Here is a 15,184-nt window from a genome sequence, read left to right as displayed (position 1 = left end):
TTTCTCCGCAGTAGAGGCAGACAAGAGAGACATACAAACTAAGAGACTAAACTAGCTGAACAAAATACCCGCCATAACCGGAAGTATATAATTTCTAATCCTCCTCAATTGTGATGCGAGGGAGAGATATTCTCTGAATTTGTATTCGTGGTATCTTGCGTTGATTTCACAGATAGCTGCTTCAATTGATTCTCAAGATGCTCCTCAAGTTCTCTCTTGTGATTTCGCCTCTCGAGGATTTTTATTTGGCGCAATTTCTCAGCTATTTGATTGTGAATCACATCACGATGCTTCTTCCCCTCTCCTAGTGCCTCCATTTCCGCCAACCACTCAGCTCTCTCGTGGATTTCGCACAAAACTGCCAGGGAGGAGGAGAAAGCATCTTATTCCACGCTCTTGGATTTTTTCTAGGTAACAATACACCCTCATTTGTGCAAAACTCTACTCACGTTCACAAATTTGATCTCTCTCCTCAATCTCGGGTGATTTCCTGCGATGCCGGTACTTGTAGGCTTGAGCATCCGGCTCCGGGAAGTACTTTAAGCCACTCATGACTTCCTGTAGGCGACGCTTTGCCGTCTCTGAGGGTACTTTCCACGGATACTTGGGAATATAGCGAGACTTCTCAAATGCCCCACTTGCTTTTATAATTTCCAACGATCGTTTTCGTGCACACCGGGCTCGCTCAATAATTGCCTTTGCATCCTGATCTGGATCCCCAAAAATACTTATGGGTCTCTGTTCTTCCTTGGGCACGGGCAGAGGTTCTCCAGTTCTGAGGTAGGTGTTGATGTTCTTTCGTTGGAGCATTGTTAATTTTGCCTCATCCATTAAAACTGGTTTAATGTAAATTTTATTTTTAAACCAATTTAATTCGATTTAATCTTCTACTATTGAATTATTTATTTTAAAAGATATTCTTTCATTTTATTAATTTTTCAAAGATTCTTTATGTAGAAAACGTTTTTAAAAAAATTCCCGAAATACAATGTAAAAAAATTAAACGGACCTTTAATTAAATTCTGCGTTTCCTTGCTGTAATTTTTCACCTTTGGTGGATGAAAAACCCCACCGGGAGGAATCCTCTTACTCGGCCACTCCATCTTTATGATACTTTATTATAAAAAACTAATTTTAGATTAAAATTTACCGGGAATTCCGTAGTAAAATAATGTTTATTCAATACCACCCCCACAGTTCAAGTTGCAACGCGTTGTTTAGCAACGTGATGAGGACGGTGGCATGTAGAGGAGGTAAAGGAGGAAGATCCTTGTGTGCGTTGTCTCGTCAAATGCGCATGAACGGCATTTTCGATTTCTCCTGTTCTCACAATAAGATATATCTTCAGTTTCGCCATTTGCGTGCTGAAGAAAATTTACTATCTTGCAAATTTTTCCTTTGAAAAAAAGAGCCTCGGAAGTGCATTTTAGGGGTGAAATGAAGGAACAAAAGGAGCTCAAAGATGACCTCCCTCCTCTTGGGAGTGTCTCATTCTATTCCTACGAGAAGAAATTCAAAATTCTATCTCTCATTGTGGCAATTTATCAAAGTGTGAGTATTGTGATTGAATAATAATTTTTTCTTGAGAATTCTTTTGATGAAAATTGAATTTTTCCTTCATTTTTTCAAATAGATTTTGTCTTTTTGTGTCCTCATCTTTGTTATATTGAGCTTAAAGCATGCTGTTGAAATTTTTCAACTCCTTGAGGATGACATTAAGGATGAGAAGGAAATGAATGAGAACACCGTAATGCCCCATTCAGTAGGAGATTCCATCAATTTGATTCGCTTCAAGTCTGCTGAAAAATTGTCCAAGTGTAAGTATAACTACAGAGCGGCAAAAGCCGCTTAAGGATTTGTTCAGAAATTCTCTTTTTTCTTCCTTTCCAGTAACATTGGTCGTTCTCTACGTTGTAGCTGCGATTATTGTCCCGTACACCTTCAGTTGCATTGTACTGTTTATGGGAATCCTTAAGAATCGCCGGCATCTCTTCATTCCGTATTTAATCCTCAATTTCATTGTTTATTTTGTGATAATCTCATATTTCTTGTATGAAGGCATCAACAGCTATCGCTTTTCCGTAGTCGTTCAATACTGTAAGATATCCTTGGAATTCCGCAAATTTTCCTTCTTCCTAGATAATTAATTTGGTTTGATTTTGCAGGGTATATTGGATTTATCATTGGAGTATTGGACATCACTAACTGGTTCATAGTTCGTCGATACTACGGCTTTCTGCAGAGGGCAGACAAGTACACATCTCAGCTTGTGGAGAGTGCTACAGTAAAGATTCCTTTCCACTACAAAAAGGAGAATACTTACTTGGGCAATGGAGGCTATAAGCACTACTTAACTGATCCACTCGTAGATGAACTGAATATTACAATATAAAAGAAATGTGTTGACCGCGCGATACATTTAACAAAAATAATCGTCATGATATTACTACAACTTTTAATTTAATTCAAATACAATGCAGCATTTCTTTTATTCCTAAGCTAAACCCTTGAAGAAAGTCCATTTGATTGGCCTAAAATGTAAAATTAAACGCTCATGCATTGAATTTATTATGATTTGAAAGGCAATTGATTAGCATTTTGTGATGTAATTTTTGTGATTAATAGAAAATGCAGGTGATCCTTAAAATTGATTTTCTTGAAATGAAATAAATTCTTTCCAAAAATTAACAAAGAAATTTCATTTATATTGAAAAATTTTCAGACATTTTGGAAAGAATAAAAAACAGAAAACAATAAGAAAGACCTTTTAATAACACCTAACGCACAGATAATAATTGGAAGAAAAAAGAATAAAATCTAAAGCAATTTTAGAGAAGAATTCAATGTCCTTTTAATGCAATCCTCTCCTTGAATTTAATTTAATTAGAACTTAGGAGGAAAAATGCTGCATATTCTCTATAGCTATACCTTCCCAAAGTCCCCAAAGTCATTGTAGAAGATCTTCCTATCCAATGAATTGTATCTTCGTGTGGTTAAATAAATTTTAATCCGAAATAACTTACACACACAGACCTATTCTCTTACAAAGTGTGATCTGTTTAGCAGGCCGGCATATGGCGTACAAATTCCCCACAGGCCGTGGCGAATTCATTGCGAATCATATAGGAAGCAATCACTTCGGCCACTTCACAGGGACGATCCTCGTGAACGGCATGACCACACCGTGCCAGCACTTGCATTTGAAATTTGCCCTGCATCTGACCCACTGTGAGTGTCCTGTCTAGTCCATCAATACTGGCTAGAAGGAGGAGCTTAGCCACGGGCAAATCAAGGAATTTCTGGCTAAGCCCTTCAAACCATCCAGCCCAGAATTTCTCTGACTTTGACAAGTCTATTCTCCAGGTGTACTTCTTGGCATTTGCCACTTCGGGTGCCTTGAAGACGGAAGCACTACTCTCTGGGGTATCTGCTTCAGCATCTTCGGGGATTGAGAGAGGATTTGCAAAAGTACTCACCGCAGGTGCTGGTTCACTTGTCTCAGGCAAAGGCAGTTCATTTGTTGAGAGTTTCTTCGTTTCTGTATCGATAATCTGCCCCGGCATGGAAACTTTGGCAGATTCCAGATTCCTTATCTGACCACTTCGGACGCTGAAATGAAAAGTTTCTCCGATAGGAAAATTCCAAGATCATGCACAGATAGTATTTTGCAACTCACCTCCATTCAATAGCCTGTGGGATGCTCTTAAAATGACTGGGTCGTGACCTCAAGAAGCTCTGCATACTTGCAAGTGCATCCATTGCTGTTCCCTCCACCACATCAATAACAGTAAGTCCAATGAGATTTGACACGAGATTCAGGTGCACAAGATGCGTGGCTATGGCACCCCCCATTGAGTGTCCTACCAGGATAATTTGGGGATTCCCTTCGGGATACAGGGCTGATATTACTTTGGCAACATCTGTTGCGAGTGTTGTTGCTGATAGATCCCAATCATCTGTTGTCTCGGTATCTCCATGCCCACGGAGATCTACTGCAAGACACTGACAGAAGATCATGGATGTGATTTCCTGGGAGAAGAGTGCCCAGGTGAGAGCTGAAAATCCTCCGCCGTGGAGAAGAATAATCAGGGGACCTTTCTCTTGCGGCTCAGCTGATTTGTACACACAGAACTTGTTGTCCTCTACCGGAACTATTTGTCGCTCCTTGAAGTACTCATTCCACTGCTTAGGGCTGTAATCCTTCTGAAATCCCCGCCTGGAACTTCCATCCCTACAAAATTCCCAAGAATTCTTTTTAAAGTCATAATTAAAGGAAATACCTTCTGTATCCATACAATTTGGATATCTTTGAGGCCGATGGTATTGGCGGAAGACGTGACTTCATGATTGATTTCTGCAGATTGGACATTTTTGCCGGAATTTGCGCAAAAATAAAATCAAACAAATCCTGTGCAATTTTTTTGGCCCAAAACAATAAATCCTAACCACAAATGTTAGAGTGCGAAGAAAATAAACGCCCCTATGTGTGCAAGAGCGAGAGAGTGGATATCCCAATTCGCCCTCTGCTGGGATCAAAGATAAACATTCCATTTCAAAAGAAAGAGTTCGATTGTTTAACGGATTTCTTTTAGAGACTTTCACTTTTCCTACACGAATTAATCTTTCGTGCCCCTCGTGCAATTTGATGGACCGTGAAGCCACACACAACTCTCCACCTGACTCACCTTGAGAAAACACTAAATAACTAGACAAGTCTGCTGCTACGTTGTTCAGTATCTCGTGAGCTGCTGCATGAATCACATTGCTCCTAAGTTTTCTTCGCGACTGTTTGTGAAAAAAGTCAAGAAATTAATTAATTCAGACAAGTTTTTCGATCCCGAACACAAGAAAATACTCACTGTAGACTACTTCGTCGAACTGTGCTGAAAGTGAAATTAATTTAGAGAGGAAATTATTGGAATAAGTGGTGCAGAAAAATTCTCATAAAACATGAAGATTCTCATTGTGGTAAGTACAAGTTGCACAGCACAGGGGATCGTTGTATGGCGCATTGGAGGCACTGCAGCGTGGTATTTGCTATGAAGAGATAAGGTCAAGAAAGTGATGTAACGCTGCATGATGTCACCTTTGCGGTGGATTTGCGAGATTCACGCAGAATTTCCTGTTTTTCTCAACTTCGCACAGATGTTTATCGCTGTTGGCGTGTGCACTGCAGACGTTTCGCACATCATCTCCCAGGATCCGTATGCTGTTCCACTAGAGTACCACACAACAACAACTACCACGCCACCACCTCCTCCACATCCCTACGTGTTTGCTTACACAGCCGGAAGATTTCCTGGCCACGTCGATCGCACGCACAGCGAAGTCTCCGATGGAAGTGGAACCGTTCGCGGAGCTTTCTCCTACGTCGATCCTAGACTGCAAGTTCGCACCGTAGAGTACGTGGCTGATCAGTATGGATTCCATCCAATCCTGAGCCATGAACCTCAGGGACCCGTGGAGACGGAGGCCGTGCAGAAGGCTGCCCAGAGACATTTTTCACTCTACAACCGAATTGCAGAGGCGCACGCTCATCATGATCCAAATGTAAGTATAGGAGTTTTTGTTGAAAGATTTCTTTTTCTTTTTCTTCCGAATAATTAATTAGAAGCGATTCATTCCATTGTGTGGAAAGAATTTCAATGCCCTTGATGAAAAAAAAATTCTTTCAAGCATCTTCCTACCTTTTTTATTTGATTGGTGTTGTAATGAATGAAAAATTCCAAACATTCTTTCAATAAAATGTCTCTTAAGGCTTTAGGCGTCAGAATTCTTTGAAAAAACTAAATTAAGAAATGTTTATTATTCTTCTGAATAATAAATTGTTTTTCTTGGAAACATTTTTGAATAGAATTCTTCTGAAATCAATGACCAAAAGGTATTTTAATCAATCAATAAACGAAACTTATGAAAGCCGCTTTATGTGTTATAAATTTCGTAACTTTTCAGTTACCTTTTACTATGTGATTAATTCATCAAAATATTTGAACTAATTTCGTCAATTGCGTGGCCACGAATTTCATGCCACATGCCAGTATTTTTTATGACTAAAAACTAACTCTAAAGAATTCTTTCTCAATTAAAATTCTTCATACTTCCAGCTCCAGGTTGTTGCCGTGCCCAGGGATAGTGCTGCTGTGGCTCATGCCAAGGAGAAGCATTTGTCTCTGTATGAAAAAATTGCAGCTGAACATGCCCGGATTGGAGCTGAACAGGAAGCCCAGAGACTCGCCTTTGAAGCCACTTCTGTGCCAAATGACATCGAGGAGTACCACAAACTGCATTAAAAGGCCATTACTATTTGTTCCAAACTAATTTACTTTTCTACAGCCATTTGCTTTTAATACAGATTTACAAAATTTATTTAATAGCTGTAGTCATCACTTGATGCAGTGGTGCTTCCTGAAGCTCCACGAGGATTCCCCATTCGTTGATTCATTTGGTTTCGTGGTCCCCTCGATCCTGGCCTTCCCCGATCATAGCCACCGCCACCATAGTCATCGTAGTTTGGCCTACGATGGCCTCTGCGTCCAAAATCACCTCGTTGTCTCCTACAGCCTGGGCCATTGGAATTAGGTCCTCGACATCTTCTGCCCTCACCACGGTAGCGATCATTGCGTGATCCTCTGCCACCGTTTGGTCCTCCAAATGGTGGGCCACCCATTCCACCACCTCTCATGCCTCCCATTCCACCACCTCCCATTCCACTACCTCCAAATCCACTACCTCCCATGCCTCCTGAACCGCCACTTCCCATGCTACCCATTCCTCCACCGGGTTGTCGTGCAGAAGCAGGTCCCGGAGCAGGAGCTGGTTGGAAGCTTGATTGATCACCTACCATTGTAGAATAATCGCTACTGCCCATGGAACCAGATGCGCTTGGAGCACTTCCAGGACCCGTTTCTACAATATTTTAAAACGAAAATCGAAAATCTTACCCCTTAATTTTACAAAGATAAAAGGAACTCACCAACACTAAATGGTCGAATGGGAGGTGCAGCTCTCTTCTTCCGCTGAAAAATTTCATTTAACGACACACCTTGTGGACAATCTGGTCGTATGTTCACGGAGGTTTTAGCTTCACCAGCAACATCCACAGTCAACTGAACCTGCCCATCAGCCCGGGAAGGGAATGAATTCACCACACAATAGATCAGAACAAGTATCCACTTCATTTTGTTAAATGATTTTTCCAAATTCTAAGCTGAACAATTTATAGGGCACAGCATTGGGAATAATAATAATTGAAAATGTAATTTAGACAGCTAGAAAAACCATTTCAATTAATTTTCCATTAATTTTTGTGATCATTTGCAGTTTATTCTTCCCAAATAAATTCTTTTTGTGAATATTTTGAGGAGCAAAAACAATTTGAAATTGCGCGGTATTCTCTCATTTCATTTTCTATAAGAAAAAAAATTTTATTTATAGCACGGAAATTACAAAAAGAAATTAATTAAGAAAATAACTTTTAGAAATCTAGCCGCATGCACGTGATCAAGACCGTTAAGTTCAAAGAGAATTTGAAAAAAAAAAGACTGACCACAGCGCCTCTATCGGAAAAGATCACGTGGGCAACATTGTCGCGTGTGAATCAAAACAAAAAATGCACGTGGAAAAAAATAGTGAGGAGGCATCGCCGAAAAAACTCCAGCAAACCATCAGCCCAGCGGTATCAAACTCCCTGCGCCAGCTGGTCCACACCAATGAGAACGTCCGGGTGCAGAATGCTGTGAATTTGGTGCAGCAACTTCTCCGGAAATCCACTAACAATCAGGTACCGTTTCCGGCCCTAACCTTAAACGCATTTCTTGCAATTTTCATGAAAATCCCTGAATTTCCTTCGTTTTAGGACACCCGGGAGAGTGATTACGTTCTCCGGCGACTCGTACGTGGCACTGGGGGTTCCAATAATGCATCAAAGTGTGGATTTTACACCGCATTGGTGGGAGTTTTGGGTGCTCTCAAGAACAATCTTTCTCTTGATGAGATTTTCGATGTTCTGGACAAGGAACTCAAAGTTTCCAAGAAAGCCACAACGAAGGAGAACGCCGATGCATACGTTGGGCATGTCCTTGTTGTGACTGCCCTGCAGAAATGTGGAATGTTGGCTGGGAAGAAGAAGAATCAGGTGGTGAAGGCACTGGAGTATGTCGTGGCAGCGTCACAGCAGAAAGCCTATCACTACAAACTCTCCTACAGCTGCCTCCTTGGATTCTTGGCAAGTCAAACAGAGGAGGAATTCAAGAAGACTCTTCTGCCATTTATGAGGGATAATTTGAAGACGTCTTGGGAGGAACAATCAGTGTACTCCCTGCACTTCCTCATGGAAGCACAAACACGTTTCCCAGCACTAATTGATGAGGCGTTCTTGGAGGATTTTCTGGGCACTAAACACATCCTGGAGAATGGGAATTTTGAGAAAATTTATGAACTTTTCTGGGCTGAAAAGCCCGAAACGGAAATCATGCAGCCTGCCTACGATACTCTCGGGAAGTTTGCTGCAAAGTCCAAAAATTTCATAAAGTTCTGGACATTTATTGTGGGAAAGACAACAGAACATCCCAACAGAGCTAAGGAAGTGATCACGATGAAATTGGCAACAGATGCTCTGAATAGCGACAATTTGACCAAAGGATTGGTCAAGATGTTCTCTGAGAAATTCCTGGAGATGATCTTCCGTTCCCTGCGACAGCAAACTAAGGATGAGGTGCTTAAAGCTGTTTATCTTGAATTCTTCGATTCCCTCTTTGAGGCACTCAAAAAGCAGGAAGACAAGCAAATGCCAGTTCTGCGGAAACTACTCTGCCATCCGGGAACACTTTTGATAGACAAATACCACTTCTCCAATAAAATTCTCTACAAAACAATCGGCGTGATGAAGGAGGAGATTTTGAAAGAATTCGCAAACTTCCTCAGAAACATCCTAATTGATCAGGAAGCAAAGAATCCAGCTGAATCCGGGGAAAAATGGCTCAATACGGAGAAGGTGGTTGCTGTGCAAATCTTCCAGAGGATCATTACAACAAGATTGCTGGCGCATGAGACAGAGTGGAAGCTGAATCAAGCCAAATTCCTCCTGAACATTTCAATTTTCTTCTCAAATGACGGGGAATGTGTGGAAAAGAAGTCGGACTTGTGTGTAGTTCCCATTGAGCTTGCAAATCACACAATGAACCTCTTCTACCACGGACTAGAAGGTTCCTTTTCAACCATGGAAAATGGGAAAGTCATCCTGAGTGGTCTAGTTGAGCACTGCAATGCAATTCTGGGCAGGAAGAACGCGCAGAAATACCTCCGGAGGGAATTTAGTGAGAAAAGTCTCAAGATTTGGGCGGATATGTATAAAACTGTAAAGGATTTGTCTGAGGCTGGTGAGAAATTCCTCGTATTTGAGGTGCTGATGCTCTCAATGGGTCTTCAGCTGTTTCGTGATGCTGACGTGGCGCAGGAATCCCTGAAGGAGCTTCAAAGTTGCGTTGTCAGGGCCAAGGAGAAGAAGACTCAACTCAGGAGCAAAGATGATTCTGAACCCGAATGGATTGAGGTGTTGATAGATCTGATCTTGCACCTCCTGTCGCAGGGATCTAGTATTTTGAGGAATATCATCAAAAAGGTCTTCCCCTCGCTGTGCCCTCAACTAAATCTCTCAGCAATCTATCAAATTCTCTCACTGCTGGACATGAAGGATGGTCAGAATCCCCTAAAGTATGAAAATGAGGCAGATTCCGAGGAGTCTGGAGATGAGAAAGATGTCAAAATGAATGGAAATCAGGAAGATTCCGATGAAGAGAGCAACAGCGAAGAAGAAGATGACGATGACGATGAAGATGTGGAGGATGACGAGGGAACTGTAACGGATAAGCTGCGATCTGCGGTTTCCTCAGCTCTCGGATTTAATGGCACTGAATCAGATCAGGAATCAGTAAACTTGGACGATATGTCAGAGGAGGAGGGAAAGAGATTGGATGAAGCTCTCTCGGCTGCCTTTAAGATTGCCCACGAGAATAAACCACGGCGGAAAACTAAGAAAGATCACAGAGAGGATACAACACTCGTTCACTTCCGGAATCGCCTCATTGACCTTCTCGTGATCTACCTGAAGCACAACCCAGAATTGAATGTTACGCTGGAGATAATGATTGCTCTGTACGATATGCTTCCTTACTGCGTCGATGAGGAATCAAAGCCACTTCTCGGGAAGATTCAGGAAGCTTTGATGATTCTCGTGAATGTCAGGACCTTCCGCAATGACGGACCACAGGCTGTTAGTACAGAAAATCTCTCCAATGCACTTGCACAGCTCTTCCGGAAGAATGAGAATCCCCAATCAATGGAAGTTAGGAATAATTTTGTAGTCAAGGGAGTAAAGTTCATCATTAGTAGTTGCAGTAAACTCTCCCTGCCGTCCGACTCAATTGAGACCACAATCGGGGATTTCCTGACAGAGTTTATCAACACACGCAATCCTACGCTCAACTTCACCTTCTTCTCCAGCATCTTCAACATCTCCTGGCTTGGATTGTGGACACTGTGCGATAAGATTAGAGAAAATGGCATTGCAACTACCACACGATCCTTCCGGAGGATTCAATCATTTGATCTGCTGACCATCCTCTACAAAAATCACCGCCTAATCAAGGAGGACGTTGAGAAAGCATCCAAAGCTCTCGGGCAGATTGAGAAGGCTCTAGGAAGCTTCCTGCAGAGCATTCCCCAGACCACAATCTCCCTCAATGAATTCAAGAGCTTAAATCTCCTCCTGTGGGAGGTTCAACGATGCCATAAACAAATTCCCGAACTCAAAGCCAAGATGAACTGGAAGGAAGCCCTGGAGAAGGTGCAAGAAGCCCGTTTGGGCATACAGTTGGACGCTACTGCAATGAACAGCTACACGAAGCTCTGTAGCGCTCTGGGAGGGAGCGCCGTTAAGAATTCCGAGATTCAGAAGCCACAGAAGGAAACAAACGGCGTAGCTGAAGATGCAGAAATGAATGAGACCCAGGAGGCAGTTAATGGAGCTCCTGCGGGACGTGGGAAGAAGCGAAAAATGCAGCAGCAGAATCAATTGAAGGTGAAGAAGAACAAGAAACATTCAAGACTTGAAGCAGCAGCCGATGGATTAGGAGATGGAATTAATTTTGCAAAGAATGTTGATTATTCAGATGAAGATTAAAATAAAAACCCTTAAGCTGAAGATTTTGGAGAATAAAATTGTTTAAAAAAAACATTAATTTGATTATTTAATTGCTCTATTTCTCATTTCAATGATTTATTATAAATTCAGGAAATTCAATCAGTCAAAAAAATCAATTTCAATTAAAAATTCATAAGATAATCCCCGGATTTCTTGCAGAGTTTTGTGAATTTAACAAAGAGTGGCAAATGAACTCCCTTTGCGACATTATGGCAGAGTTCCAGAGGATCTTGGACGCATATGGTTGTATCTGTTGCCAGAAGTTCCTTTGAATTCTCTGGGCACGGTGTGAGCTTCTGCACGAATTCCTTGTAGCGAATCATTTCGTCCGGGAGTAGTTCCGGAGTGTCAAAGAGCTGCCTCTCGATGGGATAACCGAGAAGGGGGCAAATGACGTAGGTCTTGTAGTCAAAGGAGCTGTAGTACTGAAAGAATCCAACAAGTATCTTCTTGGGATTGTTGGATACTCCAATATTGAGTTCTGCTAGAGAGGGCTTTGCAAAGTCTCCCTGCCAATCTGCAATAAGTCAAACAATAAAGCATAATAAAAAAAAGGAAATTCCTCACTCTTTTATCTCACCTCCAATCATCAGGGGCTTCCCCGTTGTGTTGTGAAGTTGATAAATCGGTGGCAATAGCTTGATGGTTTGCATGTAGAAGATAACAAGAAGGGTGATCATGTAGCTGCTCACCTTGTTGGCTTCCTGTCTCGAAAAGAAAATGGATTTGTACCAGGCCTTGATGAAGCACGCAACTCGATGGCAATCCGGCTGGAGAGTCAACAGGTACCGAATGAGAGCGGTATTGATGTGCGAGAGCCCATTGCAGAAAGAGAGATCGCAGGAGATCTTGTACTCCCTGTTGAAGCACTTTAGTATCGGTGTCCTGGCATGGGTGATTGAGACAAACTTCCCCCACGGCACATTTGGCTTCGACAGCACCGCACGTACTTTATCAATGATCCTCACGCTCTCCTCCTTGTCCTTCAGTGGGAAATTGTAGTAATTCTTGACGTCAATAAAGAGATCCAGGTCCCCTGTGTAGGTTCCAAGGCCAGTCTTTCGACTACCAAAAATGTACACCTTCACATCCGGGAATTCCGGTCGGAGATTCTTTTCCAAATCATCCGTGATATTTTTGTAAATTGGCAAATTCATAATCTTCTCGCCGATCGCGACATTTTGATTGATGGTCTCATCCCACATCATCAGGACCATAGTTGTATTCTTCTTCAATGTGAAATCCTGCTTGAGCTGTTTCTCAGTTTTCCTTTCTCTCTTCTTCCGCTTTATTAGCTCCTTCAGTTCCTTCAATTCCCTCTTCTTGGCCTTCAAATCGAATTTCCTCTGTTTCTTCTTATTCCCCTCCTCTTCTGAAGACTCTCCTGACGACGAATCATCAGATGAAGTGCCATCTTCTTCCTCCTCTTCTTTCAAATCTTTGGGCAGCTCGCGAGGTGCTTCCTTCCCTTTCTGGGGGGGATTGTTCTTTGTAGTTGTGGTGCCCTTGCTTGTGCCGGGTATTGGTTGAATTTCTTGATTTCCAGCGGCAGGGCACACCCTCATGTGCTCCTGGAAGTTTGACCAGAGAAAAGGCACATTTCGATTGCAGGAATGACAACGGAGTGTCCGCTGGAGGGTGAATCTCTCGAAATCCTCCGGATCAAATGCTTGAGGCTGGTACACCCTGACAATTTCCTTCTTCTTCACGAGATCATTCACGATTTTCACGATCTTCATGAGGTAGTTTACGGTAGTCTGGTCAATCTGGAAGGCGTTCTCCTGGAAGATTTCCAGGATGCTGGAGAAGTAGAAGAGCTCCATATTGAAGTGCCCCAGGGCTGGAAGGTGCGTGTTATCGTTCTGCATGGCGCCACAATTGTTTAATTCGACAAAATTTACAGAAAAAACATTTTTTTTTGAAAATGCGAAAAAAAATCACAAAACCCAAAAAAGAATCCAAAAACGTGGCTTTGGAATTTCATATGACATGTCATTCGTATTCTGACGTTGTTTGTGTTTTTCACGATTTTCTCACATTTTCCGGGCGTTTTTCCCGTCCGGGTGTAGTTTTTGGGGTGTAGAATACGACGCCGCGTCGTTTGGCATCAAAAAAACAAAGAAATCAAGTTTATTTAATTTCAAAAAGTCCCCAGAGTGTAAAAAGCCAAAAAACGGAAGTCTAAATTCAGGGGCAGAGTGCATCCCGCTCCCACTCTCACCCCGTCTCGCTCGCACATCGTCTATGCAAGTAGCAAGTGTTGCATGTGCTAGGAAAAGTTGAGATTCAAGCTGACTGTGTCGACGGTTTCTTATCGGTCTGTTTTTCTTTTTTCCATTTCTCACTTTTTTAATTAATTTTATTGCATTTTGATAGCGAAAAACTAAGAAAAATGTCTTCCTTTGCCCTCGGAGCATCATCTTTCTGTCGTCAACTGCTTCCTGGATTCAAGGTTAGTGGGTTTTTGGGGTATTTCTGGGCTGTTTGTGTTAGATAACAGTTGTTTTTTTTTCTAATTTGGGAAGATCGTCCGAAGTTCAGGAGGCAGGAGGAATCTCAGTTTGCTGGAGTACCAATCAAAGCAGCTTCTCGATGAGAGTGGCGTTTCCATCCAGAAGTTTCGAATGCTCGAAGAGAAGAGGAACGATGCGGATCAGCTGAAGGATTTCCAGGTTCCCGAGTATGTGGTTAAAGCCCAGATCTTGGCTGGAGGTCGTGGGAAAGGTCACTTTGATAATGGCTTCAAGGGGGGTGTACATCTCACACGGAAAGCAGAGGAAGCAGTGTCTCTGGCCAATAAGATGCTGGGACAGAAGCTTATCACAAAACAAACTCCTGAGGATGGGATTCTCGTCCGCAAAGTAATGGTGGCCAAGAGTGTGGATATTGTGAGAGAGACTTACTTGTGTATCCTCATGGATCGCGCACACAATGGGCCTGTACTTATCGCCTCACCGGCTGGAGGGATGGACATTGAAGCTGTGGCCGAGGAGACTCCGGATAAGATCAAAACGCTGCCAATTGATATAACGCGAGGTGTTACACGGGAGCAGAGCCTCTCCGTGGCGGAATTCCTGGAATTCAAGGGTTCCCTGAGGGAGAAGGCAGCCCAGGAGATTGAGAAACTCTGGCAACTCTTCCTCAAAGTCGATGCCGTGCAGATTGAAATTAATCCACTGGCGGAAACAAAGGAAGGGGAAGTCATTTCAGTCGATGCCAAGCTCAACTTCGATGATCATGCTAAATTCCGGCAGCAGCGCATCTTTGATATGGAAGAAGAGACTGAAGGGGATGTCCAGGAGGTGGAAGCGGCCAAATACAACCTCAACTACATCTCCATGGATGGGAATATTGGGTGCTTGGTCAACGGAGCAGGACTCGCTATGGCCACAATGGATATTATTAAGCTAAACGGTGGGAATCCAGCCAATTTCCTGGACGTTGGGGGTGGCGTGAATGAAGATCAGGTGCTCAAGGCATTCCAGATTCTTCTCTCCGACTCCAAAGTCAAGATAATCGTCGTGAATGTCTTCGGTGGCATTGTAAATTGTTCCACAATCGCCAATGGTGTGGTCAATGCGTGCAAAACCATCGATCTCAAGATCCCCGTGGTGGTTCGTTTGGCTGGAACTAATGCTGAGGAAGCTCGCCAGATTGTCCTTTCGTCGGGACTCAATCTTATTCCCGCAACAGATCTGGATGATGCAGCTGTGAAAGCTGTGAAGGCCCTAGCAGCGCAAAAATAATCTTTCTTGCCCTTTTTCTCGAACTAAAATTAATTAATTAATTTTGAAGACAAACCGCATTTAAAGTGTGAGGCGTGAACAATTTTTTGCAATTTTTTATTAGGGGGTTAAAACTTAAATAAATAGTTGAAGCATTTAATTTTTTTATTTGTTTTTTTTTTTATTAAAATTTATTAAATTCGTTTTTAACGGGCTGCAAAATTTGAAAAATTAAAAGTGGATATTTTAGGCAAAACGT

At 42.3% G+C, this 15,184-nt stretch overlaps 8 protein-coding genes across 8 annotated transcripts; 4 read left to right on the top strand and 4 right to left on the bottom strand.

The window, feature by feature from the left end:
- Positions 1–65: 65 nt before the first annotated feature.
- On the bottom strand, positions 66–1,181 carry LOC129786012 (UPF0193 protein EVG1 homolog). Its single transcript, XM_055820771.1, has 3 exons — positions 1,010–1,181; positions 450–836; positions 66–358 (listed from the first exon to the last, which is right to left on the bottom strand). Exons 1-3 carry the CDS (start codon positions 1,101–1,103, stop codon positions 105–107), a joined length of 735 nt encoding a protein of 244 aa, XP_055676746.1. The 5' UTR covers positions 1,104–1,181; the 3' UTR covers positions 66–104.
- A 125-nt stretch (positions 1,182–1,306) lies between these two features.
- Positions 1,307–3,022, top strand: LOC129786022 (uncharacterized). The gene is made up of 4 exons (XM_055820783.1): positions 1,307–1,551; positions 1,634–1,817; positions 1,891–2,097; positions 2,166–3,022. Exons 1-4 carry the CDS (start codon positions 1,438–1,440, stop codon positions 2,390–2,392), a joined length of 732 nt encoding a protein of 243 aa, XP_055676758.1. The 5' UTR covers positions 1,307–1,437; the 3' UTR covers positions 2,393–3,022.
- On the bottom strand, positions 2,989–4,781 carry LOC129785977 (protein phosphatase methylesterase 1). Its single transcript, XM_055820705.1, has 3 exons — positions 4,296–4,781; positions 3,677–4,231; positions 2,989–3,609 (listed from the first exon to the last, which is right to left on the bottom strand). Exons 1-3 carry the CDS (start codon positions 4,367–4,369, stop codon positions 3,060–3,062), a joined length of 1,179 nt encoding a protein of 392 aa, XP_055676680.1. The 5' UTR covers positions 4,370–4,781; the 3' UTR covers positions 2,989–3,059.
- LOC129786027 (larval cuticle protein LCP-17) lies at positions 4,734–6,366 on the top strand. The gene is made up of 3 exons (XM_055820797.1): positions 4,734–4,968; positions 5,146–5,550; positions 6,105–6,366. Exons 1-3 carry the CDS (start codon positions 4,951–4,953, stop codon positions 6,288–6,290), a joined length of 609 nt encoding a protein of 202 aa, XP_055676772.1. The 5' UTR covers positions 4,734–4,950; the 3' UTR covers positions 6,291–6,366.
- Position 6,367: 1 nt separating this feature from the next.
- On the bottom strand, positions 6,368–7,178 carry LOC129786883 (keratin, type II cytoskeletal 2 epidermal-like). Its single transcript, XM_055822133.1, has 2 exons — positions 6,974–7,178; positions 6,368–6,906 (listed from the first exon to the last, which is right to left on the bottom strand). Exons 1-2 carry the CDS (start codon positions 7,176–7,178, stop codon positions 6,368–6,370), a joined length of 744 nt encoding a protein of 247 aa, XP_055678108.1.
- Positions 7,179–7,558: 380 nt separating this feature from the next.
- LOC129785962 (myb-binding protein 1A) lies at positions 7,559–11,238 on the top strand. Its single transcript, XM_055820664.1, has 2 exons — positions 7,559–7,780; positions 7,856–11,238. The coding sequence occupies exons 1-2, from the start codon at positions 7,610–7,612 to the stop codon at positions 11,177–11,179; spliced, it is 3,495 nt and encodes a 1,164-aa protein (XP_055676639.1). The 5' UTR covers positions 7,559–7,609; the 3' UTR covers positions 11,180–11,238.
- Positions 11,238–13,400, bottom strand: LOC129785967 (terminal uridylyltransferase Tailor-like). The gene is made up of 2 exons (XM_055820679.1): positions 11,781–13,400; positions 11,238–11,717 (listed from the first exon to the last, which is right to left on the bottom strand). Exons 1-2 carry the CDS (start codon positions 13,066–13,068, stop codon positions 11,323–11,325), a joined length of 1,683 nt encoding a protein of 560 aa, XP_055676654.1. The 5' UTR covers positions 13,069–13,400; the 3' UTR covers positions 11,238–11,322.
- A 38-nt stretch (positions 13,401–13,438) lies between these two features.
- Positions 13,439–15,085, top strand: LOC129785971 (succinate--CoA ligase [GDP-forming] subunit beta, mitochondrial). The gene is made up of 2 exons (XM_055820690.1): positions 13,439–13,652; positions 13,726–15,085. The coding sequence occupies exons 1-2, from the start codon at positions 13,593–13,595 to the stop codon at positions 14,944–14,946; spliced, it is 1,281 nt and encodes a 426-aa protein (XP_055676665.1). The 5' UTR covers positions 13,439–13,592; the 3' UTR covers positions 14,947–15,085.
- Positions 15,086–15,184: the final 99 nt, after the last annotated feature.

The sequence above is a fragment of the Lutzomyia longipalpis genome, chromosome 1 (genome assembly GCF_024334085.1).
Source record: "Lutzomyia longipalpis isolate SR_M1_2022 chromosome 1, ASM2433408v1".
NCBI classification, from domain to species: domain Eukaryota; kingdom Metazoa; phylum Arthropoda; class Insecta; order Diptera; family Psychodidae; genus Lutzomyia; species Lutzomyia longipalpis.
Note: the sequence above shows the minus strand (reverse complement) of the source record. Positions and strands in the feature narration are given on the sequence as shown.